The sequence below is a fragment of the Alligator sinensis genome, unplaced genomic scaffold (genome assembly GCF_000455745.1).
Source record: "Alligator sinensis unplaced genomic scaffold, ASM45574v1 scaffold714_1, whole genome shotgun sequence".
NCBI classification, from domain to species: domain Eukaryota; kingdom Metazoa; phylum Chordata; order Crocodylia; family Alligatoridae; genus Alligator; species Alligator sinensis.
In genome coordinates this window covers 1128486-1144766 of record NW_005842493.1, presented here as the reverse complement: position 1 = coordinate 1144766, position 16281 = coordinate 1128486, and the positions used below count along the sequence as shown (strand labels likewise).

At 38.9% G+C, this 16281-nt stretch overlaps 1 protein-coding gene across 3 annotated transcripts in view; it reads left to right on the top strand.

The window, feature by feature from the left end:
* TPST1 (tyrosylprotein sulfotransferase 1) overlaps positions 1-16281 on the top strand; it is a 49801-nt gene that overhangs the window by 22796 nt on the left and 10724 nt on the right. For all 3 annotated transcript variants that reach the window (XM_014523478.2, XM_025212944.1, XM_006031296.3), the window contains exon 3: positions 2112-2310. In XM_014523478.2, the coding sequence (XP_014378964.1) occupies positions 2112-2310 (199 nt within the window). The remainder of the gene's footprint in view (positions 1-2111; positions 2311-16281) is intronic.

The window sequence follows — 16281 nt, the reverse complement described above, 5'->3', positions numbered from 1 at the left end:
AGGGAAAAAAAGCGCCCGCTCAGATGGTTTAGGCAAGGATCTTTTCCTGGTTTTGTGCTCTCTCAAATCACTTCCTGTGCATTTGCTTAAAAGACCAACTTAGTGTGTCCTCATTCCTGAAGATGAATGACTGGCTGAAGATGCTAATGTGCTTCTGTGTTACCCCTTGCCAGGTGTTAATTGCTATGAAATGCCTTATATTGAAGCTAATGCTGCCAGAAATGAAAATGAGAACAGGCAGGATTTGTTTTACAAGTACAAAATGCTGTTTGTTACTTACAGGCTGTTTTATAAAGCATCCTGATCAATTTATCTATATTATGCTACTTTTCTGGGCCCTTCCCTGTGCAAGACGGCAGAATTTCTCGCTGCCTTGCTGCGAGCTGAAAGTGGTCAACGAGGTCTTTGCTTACGCCATGGCTTTTTATCATTTCATAAGTCTTCTGTCATGTGACTTCATTGCCAAGGCGACCTCTCCCCTGCCATCCCAGTCCCCATTGGTACAGCCAGTTTATAGTTTAGGGTGACTATATTTTGGAGAAATAGCACTTAAGTTAGAACTTGCTATGGTTTGCCTGTGTCCATTAGGAGTATTAGCCCAAGACGGAGAGTAAAGGACAGCTGGAGGACAAAGACCAATTTAAAATCACTATGCATAATTCCTCTTAAATGGACTCCAGATAGCGTTAAGCAAAATTCCTTAAATCATTACAAGCATATAGTTATTTGTTACTCTAAATACAACATGCAGGAATTGTTCAGTTGTTAAGTTAATTAGACAATCTAGGTTAAACCCGTAACTTGACAAGTCAATGGACTGACTGCAGTTTCCCCCTCCCTCCCCAAAAAAGCCCCAAACCAAACTCTCATCTATGAGGAAAATATCGTCTAATACCTGGTTATGTTTTCAGGCGAAGCCTGCTATCTGTAATTCTGATTTATCGGTTTTTCAATCTTAATCTAAATGTCTTCATTGACTTGTTTCATGTATGTGCTAGTCAAGTAGCGTATTTGTTTAATCATGCAGGAATCTGATTACTGTTTGTTTTGTGTGTTGTTTCAGTAGAAGAGAACTTAAGTATTTTTAAACAAAGTTTTTATAGTCAGAATTTTTGACAGCAGTGAGTCAGGCACAGGTAGTATAATGGGTGCAAGCAAATGTAGTGGCTGCATGGCTTGATCAGCAATGTCTTCTTACAGCTTTAGGCATTTAATTGCAGGTGCAGGCTAGCAAACCCCTGTTGTGTTATGTGAAGCACAGATGTGAAATACTCCCTCAGGATCTCTGTGTAAATATGTGATAATAAATTCTCTTAGGAGAAAGATGAACCTGGTGTCTAAAGAGGTGTGTGCTTTTCCAGTTCAAAAGAACATTTCAAGAATGAATGGTGCGGCTTTTTTGCATGTTCCTTTTGATGCAAAAAGGTGAAGTCTTGATGTTTCCATGTTAAGCAACTTAATTTGGAGCGGTAACTTCTAGAAAGAGTAGTGTAGCATCATAAAACAAAACCAATAATTACATTAAATATCTCTAATATTAGAGAAGCATTTGGGTACCATTCAATTAGCAAATAACACAATATAAAGCATTGTGGTTATAGCAGTTACTAACAGTTTCTCATTCCGTTTTACCATGCGTTTCCCATTTCACTGTTCTACTATCACTTTTTAGGGTGAACATTTTCAAAACTGCCTAAGACTTGGGTATTTATGTCCCGCTTTTCAAAATTGATTCTAAGCACTAAGTAACCTGATTTTCATTGGGTCAGACTTAAACATACGCTTGAAAAGTGCGGTTTTCATTGCCGTAATGTTTAATCATTTTCCCAGTACATTCTGTGCAAAGCCAGCTTATTCTCTTATTTGTCTTTTTCAGTTTGAGGTCATAGGCACAATTTTTATCAGCTACAAAATCAGCAAGTCTGTTCTGATAGGTCATGCCAACTCTCATGTTCTCCCTTTTGTATTTATGTAGTGGTGCTTTATTTCTTATTAGCTTTATATAAACGTGCTATTAAACAAAATCACAAACTGAAGGCACTGATGCCAGTTCAACAGTAAATACTCCTTGCGGGGACATTACTAACTACTATTTATTTATTTTTATGCAGGGTTGAAAGATCTACAGATCAAGTAATCAAGCCAGTCAATGTGGAAGCTTTGTCAAAATGGGTTGGGAAAATACCCGCAGATGTTCTACAAGATATGCCAGTGATTGCACCTATGTTAGCAAAACTTGGCTACGATCCATATGCCAATCCACCAAACTATGGAAAGCCAGATCAAAAAGTTCTCGAAAACACTAGAAGGGTAAGTTATGTGTGCAAATCGTAATATGGTAAAAACCACATTTGAATTTAGTGTTGTAGAGTTTGTCTAAAATAGTGAATAATGTGATGCTTTCTTAACTCTTAATTTTTTTTAGAATTTCTGGGAGACATTCCCAAAGGTACAGTCTTTTCACATATGCCTGAAGGAAGGGTGCTTGTGCCCAAAAGCTTGCAATTAAAGAATTTTTTTTGCAAAAATCTAGTTGGTCTAATAAAAGATATCACCTCTACCACAAGCCCTGATTCCTTTTGCCTCCAGAACAATACGGCTACAACCCGGATACCTGACAAAGGTACTTGGCAGGCAGTTGTCCAGCTGTCAACAACTGGCATTGTAGATAACCAATTGGTTCAGTGGTTAAGCAAGATCTTGTCAGCAACATCAGGGGACTTCCAGTTCCATGGCTTGTTTCATGTGTTAGCACTCATCACACTAACTTTTAGATATCGTTTTTGAAAATTTCTTCCCAGCATTTATGTGACTGCCCATTTCCCCCAGTCTAGATTTTGCCTTTCTTCCCCTGCTTTTACAGAACAACAGCAGAGTCTCCCTATTCCTGAAGAAGGGTACTTGTAACCAAAAGCTTGCAAAAAACTTTGTTCCAACTACTCCGTTGGTCTAATTAAAAGACATCACATCTACCCAAAGAACCTTGCCTTTACAATACTGTGACACCAAGCTGAGATTTGCTGGCTAGAGGAAGAAGAAAGGTGGACTGGCCTCCCATTTTATTATGACAGTTGGTTTCCATTGATCCTGTTACAGTTGTTTTTCAAACGCTTTAGGATCCTGCCTTCATCTGGAAAGGATCAGTCTGTGCTCTTGCATTCCTTCTCCCGTAAGTACAAACCATGCACGTGTCCTTGGTCTCAGATCTTCTCTGCTGCTTTGAAGAGTTTTTCTTCTCTGTCCTCCATGTCGGTCTGAGCACAACATGAAGATCTACTTTTTTGGTTGGTTATTGCAAGGGTGATGGACATTAACCTCCCCAAATCAGCTCTTGAATGTTTCTAGTTCTTTTGCTTCCATTAAAATCAAGAGGTAGAATGACGTCAAGCTAGATTCAGACAAGCAGATGCTATTTTTTCTCTGTGGTGCCTCTTGAGAAATCGGATTGCTTTTTCTGTAACGTGCTAGAGTGAAGCAATATTTGAGTCCCAGGCTTAGGTTCAGAAACTTCTTCACAGGCAGTGTTTGGTTCTGGAACCCTTTGGACCATCTGTTTAGCAAATCCCTAGAAAATGCTCTAAAGGGTTTCTTGAACTTTAATAGCATTTTCTGTTCTGCCAGCACTGCTGATTTCATCTGGGTTAGGATATTCTTCACTGAAATAAACCAGAAAGACATTTTCTGTGATGGATTCACAAGAGTAAAGCTGAGCACAGGTGTTTTTGGAAAAATGCTCAAGATGGTTTTTTACCTACTTTTAGAATTACCATCACGGCCAGGTTTGCTCTCTATTTGGTAGTGTGCTATTTTTGAGGTATGTATGCATTATATAGTAACAGTTTCATTATCCATGTGAGATAAACCACATTCAGTGTTTTACAGTAGCTAATCATAAATTAAACTTAGTATTTTCATAATCTAGAAAATGTTCCGTAAAGCACAAAAATATGCACAAAACTAATTTTGTTGCTGAGTGTGAATTCACATAAATACTTGTATGTACTCTGACTTCAATTTATTTTGGCCCAAGCATTCATGATAGTAATTCTGTCATCAGTACGATTAAGTATACTTCATGTCCAAGTTGTATTAGAGTTTGGAATTTAAGGAAAGGACAAAAGGAATCAAAACTCGTGGAAGACTTGATTTCTTTTATTAGACCAACTAGATATTTGCAAACATTGTTGTATTTATCTGCAAGCTTTCAGGCACACACCCTTCATCAGGCATAGGAAAGATTGTACAAGTTCTCCTAGGTAGAAAGACGTATTTTTACACAGTTGGGATGTGGTACTCTTAAATACTTAAGGAGGGGGGAAAATCTGTGAAGCAGAGAGAGATTGTGACGTTATTATATGCTGTAAGTGGCTCTTAGCAGTTATTTCAAGATTTTTTTTTTTAAAGCTTTTACTGAATCGTCACACTTCGGCTGAATTTGAGTTTTGAGCTCAGTTTTCTGCTTCTGGGCTGTCGGGAATTGAGTGACACAGAAATCCTAGTCAAAACACTTGGAGGGTTTGAAAAGCAACTTTTTGGAAAAAGGCCCGGGATGACTGAAATGCCAGTCTTTTTTCTTATTCTTTGCTGCCCTTTGAAGAATAAACAAAAGATGCAATAAGAGTCTGATCCAGCGTAAACTAAACACTGGGATTTTAATTGGTCTTATTTTGGTTTTGGAATGTAAGTATTTGGAAAAAAATAAGACTATTTATCCCCAAAGATCCCCACTAAAAATCATTATATTTTGTTTGGAATAAAAACGGTTGACTCTGCCTTTGTTCTTATTGCAAATGCTTATTTTCTTTGAGGGTGGCTTTCTTGCATCAGTGAATTCTGTTGTTTTATTTGGTCATCGAATTTTGATTCGGTGCTGTTACTTTGATTACTTCCACTAGCCTTCTGATACTAAAAACCCTGTTTCTGATCCATTCAGCAATATGCACCAATGGGGGCCTGTACATCTTAAATGAGTGAGATTTCAGCCATCTTTGAATAATTCATATCAAATGCACATTTCATACTGTTTCCATGCTGAGTAAATCGCATTCACTTTCAAAAGAGGAATCAGTGGTTTGGTACCTGTATTTCATAGTCACTTGAAGTGTGTATTTGCCATAAGCACAGTGCAAAAGAACAAATTAACTTCCCTGCCACCTACGCAATATACTTAAACTCTGCTTTTCAGTATTTGTCTAGTGAAATTAAAAACCCCTTTTCTCAGCATCATTATGTCCTGAAAACCAATGATTCAGAAGTGACTTTACCCAATTGTATCATAATATTGCAGCTTGAGTTTGACTCTCTGTTTCAGGAATACATTAGCTACATCAGCAAAATGCCTTTTCTGAGGTTTCTTTCCGTGGAATGCCAATTAGCTTGTAATTGCAAAAGTGTAGGCCAATGTCATCAGCTTTAATAATGGATTGCCTTTTGTATTTGAAATAATTTCTCTCTTGCGTAAATCCATTTAAACCTTAGAGTAGCATTTGTAAGAGTGCAGAATGTGTACTCAGCTTATTAAGGTGAGTTTTGTAATTAAAATCTTAAAGGTCAGCTGAGGCTTAGTTAAGTTTACTTCAAAATAAATGTGTCTCTCTCTCACGTGATTAAAAATCATGTAAGGTTCAAGTATGATGTCTACTTCAAATAGTAAATATAGTAACAAAGTAGGTATAATGTTTGACCTCGGTTATCTTTGGATTCAGTCTGGATATTCCATTCTTCAATTAAATCATTCCTAAACCGTGTTTATGCATGCTAATATAGCTGGTTTGAAAACCAAACATCTGTTCCATGACACTTTTTGGAATTTCTGATTTTTGTCCAAACTGGGACAAAAAGCCCCAAAACTCAAAACCAAAACTTTTTTCAGAATTCATTTCACAAACCATTGAATCATGCTGTTTCTCCAGTGAGATGCTTCTTGGGATCTGGCAACTGCTGGCTGGAACTGATGAATTATTTTTATTTTGTTACTGCTCCTCTCCTCTCAGTGTCAGTATTGAAACTGGCTTTTTGCGGTTCGGCATCCCCTGCTCCTCGTCTGCCTTGCCATGCTGATTTGTCTCGGGACTGGGGGGATCCAAGGCCTCTAGACTTCTGGAGCATTTGGCTCCTCATGCTACTTGATTCTGAGGACAGGTGGCTTGCCAGGTGCTGGGAACCAACTCATCCAGGAGTCTGGAGGCTCTGGGTTTTCTGGCCCCCAGGCACTATGCCTGGTTGGGAAGCCAGACTGTGGTGGCAGGAAACCAAACACATTTTGAAACCTTCTTAGCAGGCTGAGAGCTTTTGGAAGGGTAGATAAGAGAGATCTGACACATTTCTGCAAAGTGCTTTTCTTTCAATGAAAGGGTTTTTTTTCTTTTTTCTTTTTAAGCATAAAAACGTTTAATTGGAAAGTTTCCAATCAATTCTGACTGCCAGTTGAGCGTTTTTATTTGGTGAGGTTTCAGAGGTGGAACAGCTGTTAAAAATAGATCTTTAGCTTTTGCTTCAATGTGGTGGAGCCGCTAAGGTTATTCTTTATATCCTTTATCTTGAGCCCATTCCCGTTATTAGTGCGTCTGTGTGTAATAAAGAGGAAGGCCTCTTGGGTTTGGTTTGGTTTGGGGTTTTTTAAGGCTTTTGAAACCAAACATTTTGATAAAAGCTCCATCCCCAAACGCACTACAGTTGATCAGCTGATATTCATTTAACCCTTGTAAGCTCTACCAAGTCCCAATTTAATGTCTGAGAACATGAATCTGAGCTCACCCAAGGATTTACTTAAATATTTACTTCCCTAGGGCTTAATAATTTAAAGATGTTGAGGAGTAACTGTTTCTGTAGTCAGTGAGAGTTGTATGTACTCATCAGCTCCCTGGATTTGATCTCAAGAGACTAATTATTGCTACTTGCAAGTTTTTTAAATTTAGAGGAAGCCTTTGACAAATCTGTTCTTGTTGCTTTATTTTACTGTACAGTGTTAGGAAAAAAAAATGAAACTTTTATGTTTATCATTTTAGTAGACCTTACAAATACAGAATATATTAGTATTCTGTCCTCTTTGCTGCCCATCATTTGAAGCTTCCACCCCCAGAGGATGCCCATAGTTAGTCTGCTTTCACAGCTTTGCTCTGTCATTGTGCACTCAGTTGAGTTATTGTTCCATTTGCCATTTGTGATAATTTATGTTAAATCTGCTTTACAGAAATTTTGGTTCTGGAAAGAAAACTTTTCTGTAAAAAATAAAAATAAAAATTGCTTTTGAAGTTTTTATAAAAATAATTACAAGATCTTTTTTTCATTTTCACTTTGGATGTGCTGTGTTCTGCAGTGTTGGCCATCATAAATAGATATAGCACCTGCTTCTTCACAAACTAGAATGTGCTAAAAGCAAAATAATCATCTCTCTGAGAAGAGGGTAATTATCAAAGATTTGGTGTTTATCAGCTGCTCTTCACTTCCCAGACTCCTACAAGTATGAATTGTCCCCATCTAGTACAGCATTGCTTATAACTGAATCCACTCTATTCATCTGCAACCTGGTTTAACAAATCCTCTTCCATTGTTGCTGTTTACCAGCTGGGACAGATTGCTGCTGACCTTACCCTGAAGATACTGTAAGACACAAAGCTCTTGCCATTCAAATGAAGACCTTCTCGGGTTACTTTTCAAGCTTAAGAAAGGCATGATTAACATTCTATGAATTTAGTCTCCTTCCAAATGGCTTAATCTTAAACAATTTCAGCAACTTGATCTGACAAGCAGCTGTTTTATTTTGTTTTTCCATTGCTTCTCCTTTTTATTTTTCAAAAGGATGGTGTTGAAATGTAGTTGCGGTTACAGGCTTTTTAAAATTCAAAATGGACAACAGAAGTTGAAGAATCTTGTCCATAATAAAGGCCAGTTAAGCTAGGCCTCTGAGGCTCAACTGTATTGATTCCACTTGTACAAACACAAGATTACTGGAGGGCAATGCTCATTCCCAAATTTCACAATCCTTTGGAATGCTTTGGGATATAAACCCATCTGCTCTCAGGTTCTTGTTCCATCTTGCTAGGGCTGAAGGGCAAGAGCCGAGGCCTCCGTTGGAGTCAGTAAAAGGATGACATGCTAGTTTGACTTAAAATTAATCTTGGTATTAAAGTCATATAATAAACTTAAAATGTTTAGGTTTGTTTTATACTCCAGGGAATCAGGTGGTATTAATTCCCTGGAGTATACTCCATTTTAATTTAAGCTACATAACAAATTGTGAATCTAAAATTATGAGGACAAAATTAAGCAACGTATTGAACATGAATCAGAATGCAGGTAAATACTGCTTCAAAAGACTCTTTTAAAACAAAGTAGTCAACATGATATGGCTTTAAAAAGTTTGAGCCCAATGTGAAGCACGATTCAAACGAAACAAAACAGAACTTAGGCATTCAACTTTGAAGTGTTTAGCTGTAAGCTAAACAATATTATTGTTAACTCCAAAATTATTATTGTTAGCTCCGTCAAGTGTGGGAGTGCTCATATTGAAGAAAAATCTAGAGAACTTAATAGAATGGTTAAAAAAATTAAACGCATTCAGGGAGGTTCACTTTTTAGTAGGATTGCAGTGCTGTTGTAGCTGTGATGGGCCAGAGAATCTGTGAGAAGTAAGGATGGGGGATGGCAATCTCTTTTATTGGATCAACTATATCATTAGGGGAGATGTTAGAGGATTCATTGATCTACCTGGTATTTAGTTTAGACTGTATCTGCTGCTGGTCTAACATCTCTCCAGTTACGTACAATATTTTATTGGTACAGTAAAAGATACTGCCAAACAGACGTTGCTCCTAATTTTTGAAGCAGGAGGAATCTAAATACTACCTGTTTGCTTCCATTTTGTGAGCAGAGACGCTTCTGAAAGGGTGTATACAAGATTCCTACTAAAACCAAATATTTGAAGATGGGTATTTTTTCCTGTGGTTGGAAGTAATTCAAGGAAAATTTTAAGGCATTCATTAACTCTAGGATTTTCCTTTTACAGGGTAATAGAGCTGAACCAGGATGCTCTCCCACACTCCCCTTTCCTTTTAAGACCTGTGTGCACCTCAGCTTCCAGCAGTAGTTGTAGTTTTATTTTGCAGGATAACTGAGATTTCCATGTGAAGACATGGAATATACTCATGCTCTATTTTCCAGTATTGTCCAGTGTTACAGAATATGAAGGCAACTACCTCTGTGATGATACCTGCTTAGGTAGAGCCAAGCCTAGCAGAACTTGAACAGTCATCTCTGTGCTATAGCCATCAGCAAAAAAGTAGTAGAATATTGCTAAAAACCTCAGTTTCATGGTAGGACTGTCACTATTGTCCTTTATTCTGTGCATGGCATGTCACATCCATTTAGATTCACAGCCCTGGATTTGGAAGGTAGAAAATACCTGCAATATAAATTGGCGTTTCCATACTTCTGTATACTAATGTTTATTTGCACACAGATAAAAAACAAACATTGTCTCTAGATGCATTAGTGGGGTGGTTGACTTTTCGATGCTAGTTCTGTCATAGGATCATAGAAAATTAGGGTTGGAAGGGAACTCAGGAGGTTGCATCTGGTCCAGCCTCCTGTTCAGGGCAGGACCTTCTCCAGCTAGATTATCCCAGCCAAAGCTTTGTCTACCCAGGTCTTAAAAACCTCTAAGGGTAGAGATTCCACCACCTCTCTGGGTAACCTGTTCCAGTGTTTTACTATCCTCCTATTAAGTAAATTCCTCCTAATATCTAACTTAAACTTCCCTTGCTGCAACTTGAGACCATTGCTCCTTGTTCTGTCATCTGCCACCACTGAGAACAGCCCAGCTCCATCCTCTTTCGAACCCCCTGCAGTGAGTTGAAGGCTGCTATTAAATCCCCTCTCAGTCTCCTCTTCTCTAGAATAAATACGCCCAATTGCCTTAGTCTTTCCTCATAAATCAAGTCCCCCAGTCCCATTTTTGTTGCCCTCTACTGGACCCTCTCCAATTTGTCCACATCCTTTCTGTGGTGGGGGGGGGGCCAAAACTGAACACCATGCTCCCAGATTTGGCCTCACCAGTGCTGAATAGAGGGGAATAATTACTTCTTTTGACTTGCTGGCAACACTTCTACCAGTGCAGCCCAGTATGCTGTTAGCCTTCTTTGCAACAAGGGCACACTGTTGGCTTATATTCAGCTTATTGTTCATTGTGATCCCCAGGTCCTTTTCTGCAGAGCTGCTGCCCAGCCAGTCAGTCCCCAGCCTGTATCAGTGCATGGGATTGTTCTGTCCTAAGTGCAGGACTTTGCACTTGTCCTTGTTGAACCTCATGAAATTCCTTTTGGCCCAATCCTCCAATTTGTCTAGGTCACTCTGAATCTTAGCCCTACCCTTCAGTGTGTCTTCTACTTCTTCACCACCTCCCCACCCCCTCCCCGCAGCTTGGTCTTACCTGCAGACTTGCTGAAGGTGCACTTTATGCCATCTTCCAGGTCGTTGATGAAGACATTGGACAAAACAGCCCCAGGACTGACCCCTGGGGGCACACTCCACTTGATACCAGCTGCCAACTAGACATTGAGCCATTGATGATTACCCTCTGAGCCTGATGCTTCAGCCAGTTTTCTATCCATCTATAAGCATGTCTGCATACTTTTAGCTCATAGTTGTTCCTGTAAGCAAATCTTTCTTGTTGTGCTCATTTTACTAGAATGATCTGCTAGTCAAAACTGAAATTGGTGAGTTTTTCAGGGAAAATATCAGTGTTTTTTTCCCTAAAAGTAGAAGATGACAAACTCTACTTCTTCACACGTGCAAGGAACCTCTTTTTACTAAAGTCCACCTATGAATGACTTATTTTCCGACAGCCCACATATGAAGAACATATGTATTAGGATACCTTTATTATGTTTTAGGAGTATCTTTCTTTCTCTCACGATGGCAAACTTGCATACTCATGTTAACAGTTTAAAAAACTATTTCAAAAGCCAGAAGACTCCTCATGACTATTAGACTTTGAGATATGACCAGTCAAAATGGGCTGATCTTTATATTATGACTGGCTATTCCATTTCCTTTCACATCTGTAACATATTACCTTACATTTTCTTTGGCGCACAGTCTGCACTGAATGAATTTGTGAACACAGTATTTTATATTCCAGTTACTACTCTAGATTTCTTCCTGAAGTTGCAGTGCTAATCATGGAGGGTAAGAAAGAAACAGGAGGGTAAGAATGAAACAAAGCTTTGCAGGTGCCTTCTGACTAATTGCTAGTGGCCCTTTTTATTTCAAAAAAGAAAAGAAAAGAAAAATTGTACCTTAGTCTGTTGCATCAGATTCTGGCTGGACATATGATAGCAAGGGGAAGAAATTGAGCCCTAGCAACCCTGCTGTTTCAAAGTTTAAACAGATACCCAGATTGGGTCCTGAAGAAATTTCCCCTGGTGTTATCACTTGAAATTCATGTGATAAATTCAAATACTGAATACTTGAATGCAAAAATATGAAAAAATCAAGAATGTAACATGAGAGTGAGTGCACTTTGACATACCTTGGAGACAGACTAATGGAAGTGGTGTTGCTTTTCTGGGTGTTAGAAAGGATCAAGGTTCACCTGACTTTTTTTTCTTTAAGCTTAGAGCAAACTGATGAAAAATGCAGGTTGTCATGCATCTTTTATGCACTATGTTTTTTAACCTATAAAACATACACTGTACTTCTTCCAAACCCGTACGCTTTCTTCCATCTTCAGATTTTCCTTAGGATATATCTGAGTTAACAGAGGGTGAAAATTGTAGCCAAGCTCTTGGGAGCAGCTTAAAAGTCATAAATTTAGTGCAGTGTTGGCTGTGAGGCTGACACATTTTAGAAGAATTTGAGTACAGCCAGGTTTGATCTCTAGCAAAATTATCAACCTGACTATTTCAGTATTGCCAGCTCTCATGATTTTTGGCATTGTTCTTAAAGTTATATGAAAGAGCTAAGTTTTTCACATTCCTGAAGCTTAGACTTTTAAGAACAATGCCAAAAATCATGCAAGTTGGCAATACTGCTATTTTAAAAATGATTTTTCTTTTAAATTTGTTAGGCTTCCAAATTTTTCTAAACTCGTTAGGCTTCAATAGCAGCTTTGCCCAGTTTTCCTTGGTTTATATGCTGTTGGTTATCTATTTTTTCCACTCCTGAATTCTGTGAAAGTCACTTAAGAAAATTCACAGTGGTGTAATCTTGATGGTATGGCACTCTTCCTAGTATAATGGACTTGAAGAGTATTCTTTTATAGAAATTTGCAAAATACTGTCACTGTCCTACATCATCCTAGATTCCTTTTCCTCAGCCTCTCCCCATAGCTCCTCACATTATGTACTTGAGGGTTAGATGGGCCAAAAGTGGAATCTTTTACATTCCTGTGGCTGAGGTTGGAGGCTTTCCCATTTGAGTCTTTGGGACAGAATTCATTCCTATGGCTTTGGCTTAGAATTGACTTCCAGAGCTGTAATGCATCCATTTTGAATATAATTTAAATGCAGCAGAAACCTTGAAAGAACAGCTTTAAGTATCACGGCTCCTTCAGACTAAACTTGGGGATGTAGTTCTTAAACTTTAATGAACCGTGTTTCTTGGCTTATTAGATGTTGTCTTTAGTAACGTTTGCATGTTATTTGGATTGAGTTCTAGATGAACTGTACATTGTTGGTTTTTATCATGCTTACTCTGGAGCAGAGGCAAAAAAGATAACAGGAGGAGATGCATGTTCTTATTGCATACTAAATTACTACAGCTTCAGCATGCTGTTCAAAATAATGATTTTTGCTGGTGAATAGCAGGCCAAGGAGCTACATTAAAATTATGTAATGTAATTGCTACATCTCCATAACTTAATTTCTGAATTGTAGTTTAAATAACCATATTTTGAAAAGACAACACTGTTTAAATCAAAATGTCATCTATGTTATTTCCAGCACGTATGAAGGCTGATGTATGATGAAATATCCATTAAAGCAGCATAATGTGCACTCTGAGGAACAAGACTAAAGTGTTATCCTGTTTAGCACCATATAGAGTGAAATTTTAACATGTAACTTGGAGACTGTAGTGTAGTTTTTGCCTACCTAATTTTTATTTTTTTTTTAACATTTGGCACCCTTAACGTTTTGATCTCTGTTCTGCTTCTAAATACATAGTGTGCCTTTGATTCTTCAGATATTGCCTACCCATATGTGAAATTTGGATATATTCTTGTCTGAAATCCACACAACAGTCAGTGCATGGTGGTCACATTTTTGCATCTTATTCAAGTAGAGCACTGTACAGGCAGCTTTCCCTTTCTAAGAGTCTGGCATTTTCTCTGCTGTTTTTTCAGTAGAGGTTGGAGGAAATGTGGGATAATTAGTATGAGGAATTAAAAAATATGGGCATTATTATGAGCATATTTAAAGTCTATAATATACTATGTTAACACAAAATCTTTAGGGAAGGGACTAAATGAGATTTGGTTTCTTAACTTAGAAAGGTAACTGCTTAGAGCAGTAGCGTCTACATAAACTGCAGTACCTTAATCATTATTAGGTACCTTCCAAAGTCATGGCGAGACCAAGGATTTTTTTGTGGCCAGCTCGTGGTGCGCAAAGGCAATTTCATGGGCATTTCATGGTGGCCCCACCCCTCACCTCTGATTGGCAGAGGGGCTCTGATGGCTCTGCCTCTCGCCACTGGTTGGCGGAAGTTGCCTTCATTTGTCACTACTGCTTTTTGCCCTGCTCCTCACTGCTGATCGGCAGAGGGCGTCTTCATTCAGTCTATGTTGCTACTATTTTTTCAGGGGAGCAGTTGGTTGATTTTTGTGGGAAATTGCAGCCGGTGCTGGATTTCCTGGTAGTCACAGACAACAATATTTTTTTGCGGTTTCTGTGAAATCTGCAAAATTGAGAGTTTTAGGTAGGTCTCTAATCATTAGTGCTTGCAAGTTTGTATTTTCATATTTAACTATAGTGCTGAAAAAAAAGCTGGAAGTCAAAGTTTTTGAAACATGCAATACTTCCTGCATTGTAGAATGGATGCATGAGCCAGGTTATGTAAAAATTCTCATTCTTTCTCTTGAACTCCTGATCAACTCGTCTCTAGCATTTGGGCTATTGTTTTTAGAAGACGTTGCTGTATTGGTGCTTTGTATGAAACGATATTTGAAGATTCTGGTTTAGATCCATTTTGTGCATAATTTGCTTAGGAAGCTAAATATTCCTGACAGATAGGAACACAAGTTCCCCTAGGTTATGGACATTTACATTTTTGTTGTTTGAAGCAATTTTTTTCCTTCAAGACCTAAATTAGTGAAATTAAGAATAACACAAATGATAACTCTCAGCACAGCAGAATAACTTATTGTACATTACTTGTATTTATTAAAAACTTGCAAGGCTGTGGCATGGAAAGCTCTGCTGCCCTTTTAGTTCTGCCATAATATTCAAATTCTGCTTGAGATGCTCTTGGCTTGGATAGCATGTGAATAACTGCACAGGTGTTTCTCATCTGTAGGTTGCATCTCTTGCATGAGAACTTCTTTTGAGCTCCTGTTGGTTGACATAGTTTACTGTAGCGCAACGGAAAAGGAAAGCTTTATCTGAATTTAAATCCTTATCTAGTACTTTCTAATCCTACTTGCATGAACCTGTGTTAATTGTGCAAATATTGAACAACCTATTCATGTTCAGTCTGTATAGACTTTTTAACATTCATGTTGGAACCACTTGCCAAAAACAAGAGCATTGACTTAATCTGAGTTTGGGTACTTTAAAAATAGCCGAGCTTATTGTTGTGGCGATGATGATTTATGTTTCGATGTTAGGAGCTGCAGTTTCTTTTTTCCTTGTTGCCAATTGATTAAATAGTTTGTGTTTTCGTAACTGGAATGTAGAATTTGTTTGAGGAAGGATTCATATTTTTATATGAAAACACATTGGTTAATCATTCTGAGGCAGTTCACATTCATCCATGGGAGGGAACCTAGTCTATTTTTTTTTTTTCATGTCGCTGATGGGTGTGTGGGTAATTCTTTGGCCGGCAAGGTTTTTTGGGTATATGTAATATCTTTTATTAGACCAACTGAGTAGTTGGAAAAAAGTTCTTAGCAAGCTTTTGGGTGCAGCCACCCATCGTCAGGCATAGGGAGTCTCTGCTGATCTGAGTTCTTTAATATTTTTGATGTGGCAGAGTTGTTGATGTGTCACTTCCTTAGCTGTCCATAGAATGATGAACTGCCTTCAAAGGCTTAGTTAGAAGATGAAAGTATGGTACATGTAGGATTGCATAGGCCAGTGTGTCTTTCCTCAACATCACTGTGACAGGGACCAGTACCCTATTATGGAATATAACTGAGGGCTGTGCCTGCTATCCTGGATGCTGCTGTTCTTCCATCCTTGTCCATCTACTTCTGGGATACCAAGGTTTGGGTATTTACAAAATACATAGTGGTTCCTCACTTTCTCGTTAGCCTTTTAATTGTGTGGTTATCTGGGTATATTTGTTCAGTCTCCCGATGGGGCTGGAGAAATGAAAGCTGCCAGCTTCTTCAGCATGACTCATGGTTTAGTTTTGCAACCCTGTTTTGGGGGGAATAATCTTGCAGACAGGAAAATCTGAGCTAACTCAGTTGCGGTCATAAGACCACTGCAGTATATTGATTTAGTGTAAACTGAACACTCTCTTTTCTACTCTGATCTTAGTGCCAGTTGCCAAGTTTGTGCAAGTAAGTGTCTTGATTTGGAACTCATAAAAATTGGTTTTGGCCTCTGGCTTTGACACACTGTGAGATAGTATTGTGCATGTTTACCCAGGCCAGTACTATCTTAACTTTCTGGGCAATGATTTATGAAGAAGAGATCAAAAGGTAACCAAGAAGCTACAAAAGATGTGATGAATACCTATCACCTAGCTCAGAGGTGGGCAAAATACACAGGCCGGATCCAGCCCGCGAGGCCATTCTATATGGGCTGCGGGGCCCCTAAAAAATTTAGAAAATTTTTATATTTATCTGCCCTTGGTTCCTGTCAAAAATGACAGGAACCAAGGGCAGTAGGACCCAGGGTGAGCCAGGTGGCCCCCACAACAGCAGGGCCTGCCCGGCCCCACCCCCCAGCCGGAAGCCCCAGCAGGGGCTTCTGGCCTGGGACCACATGGCTGCCCCATGCTGGAACCTCAGGTAAGGGGGAAGGGTGGGGGGAAGGGAAGGGGAGGGGAGGACCCCGGGCAGGGAAGGAGCCTGGGGAAAAGCTGTGTGTGGGAGTGGGGGGGAGCAGCTCCTTA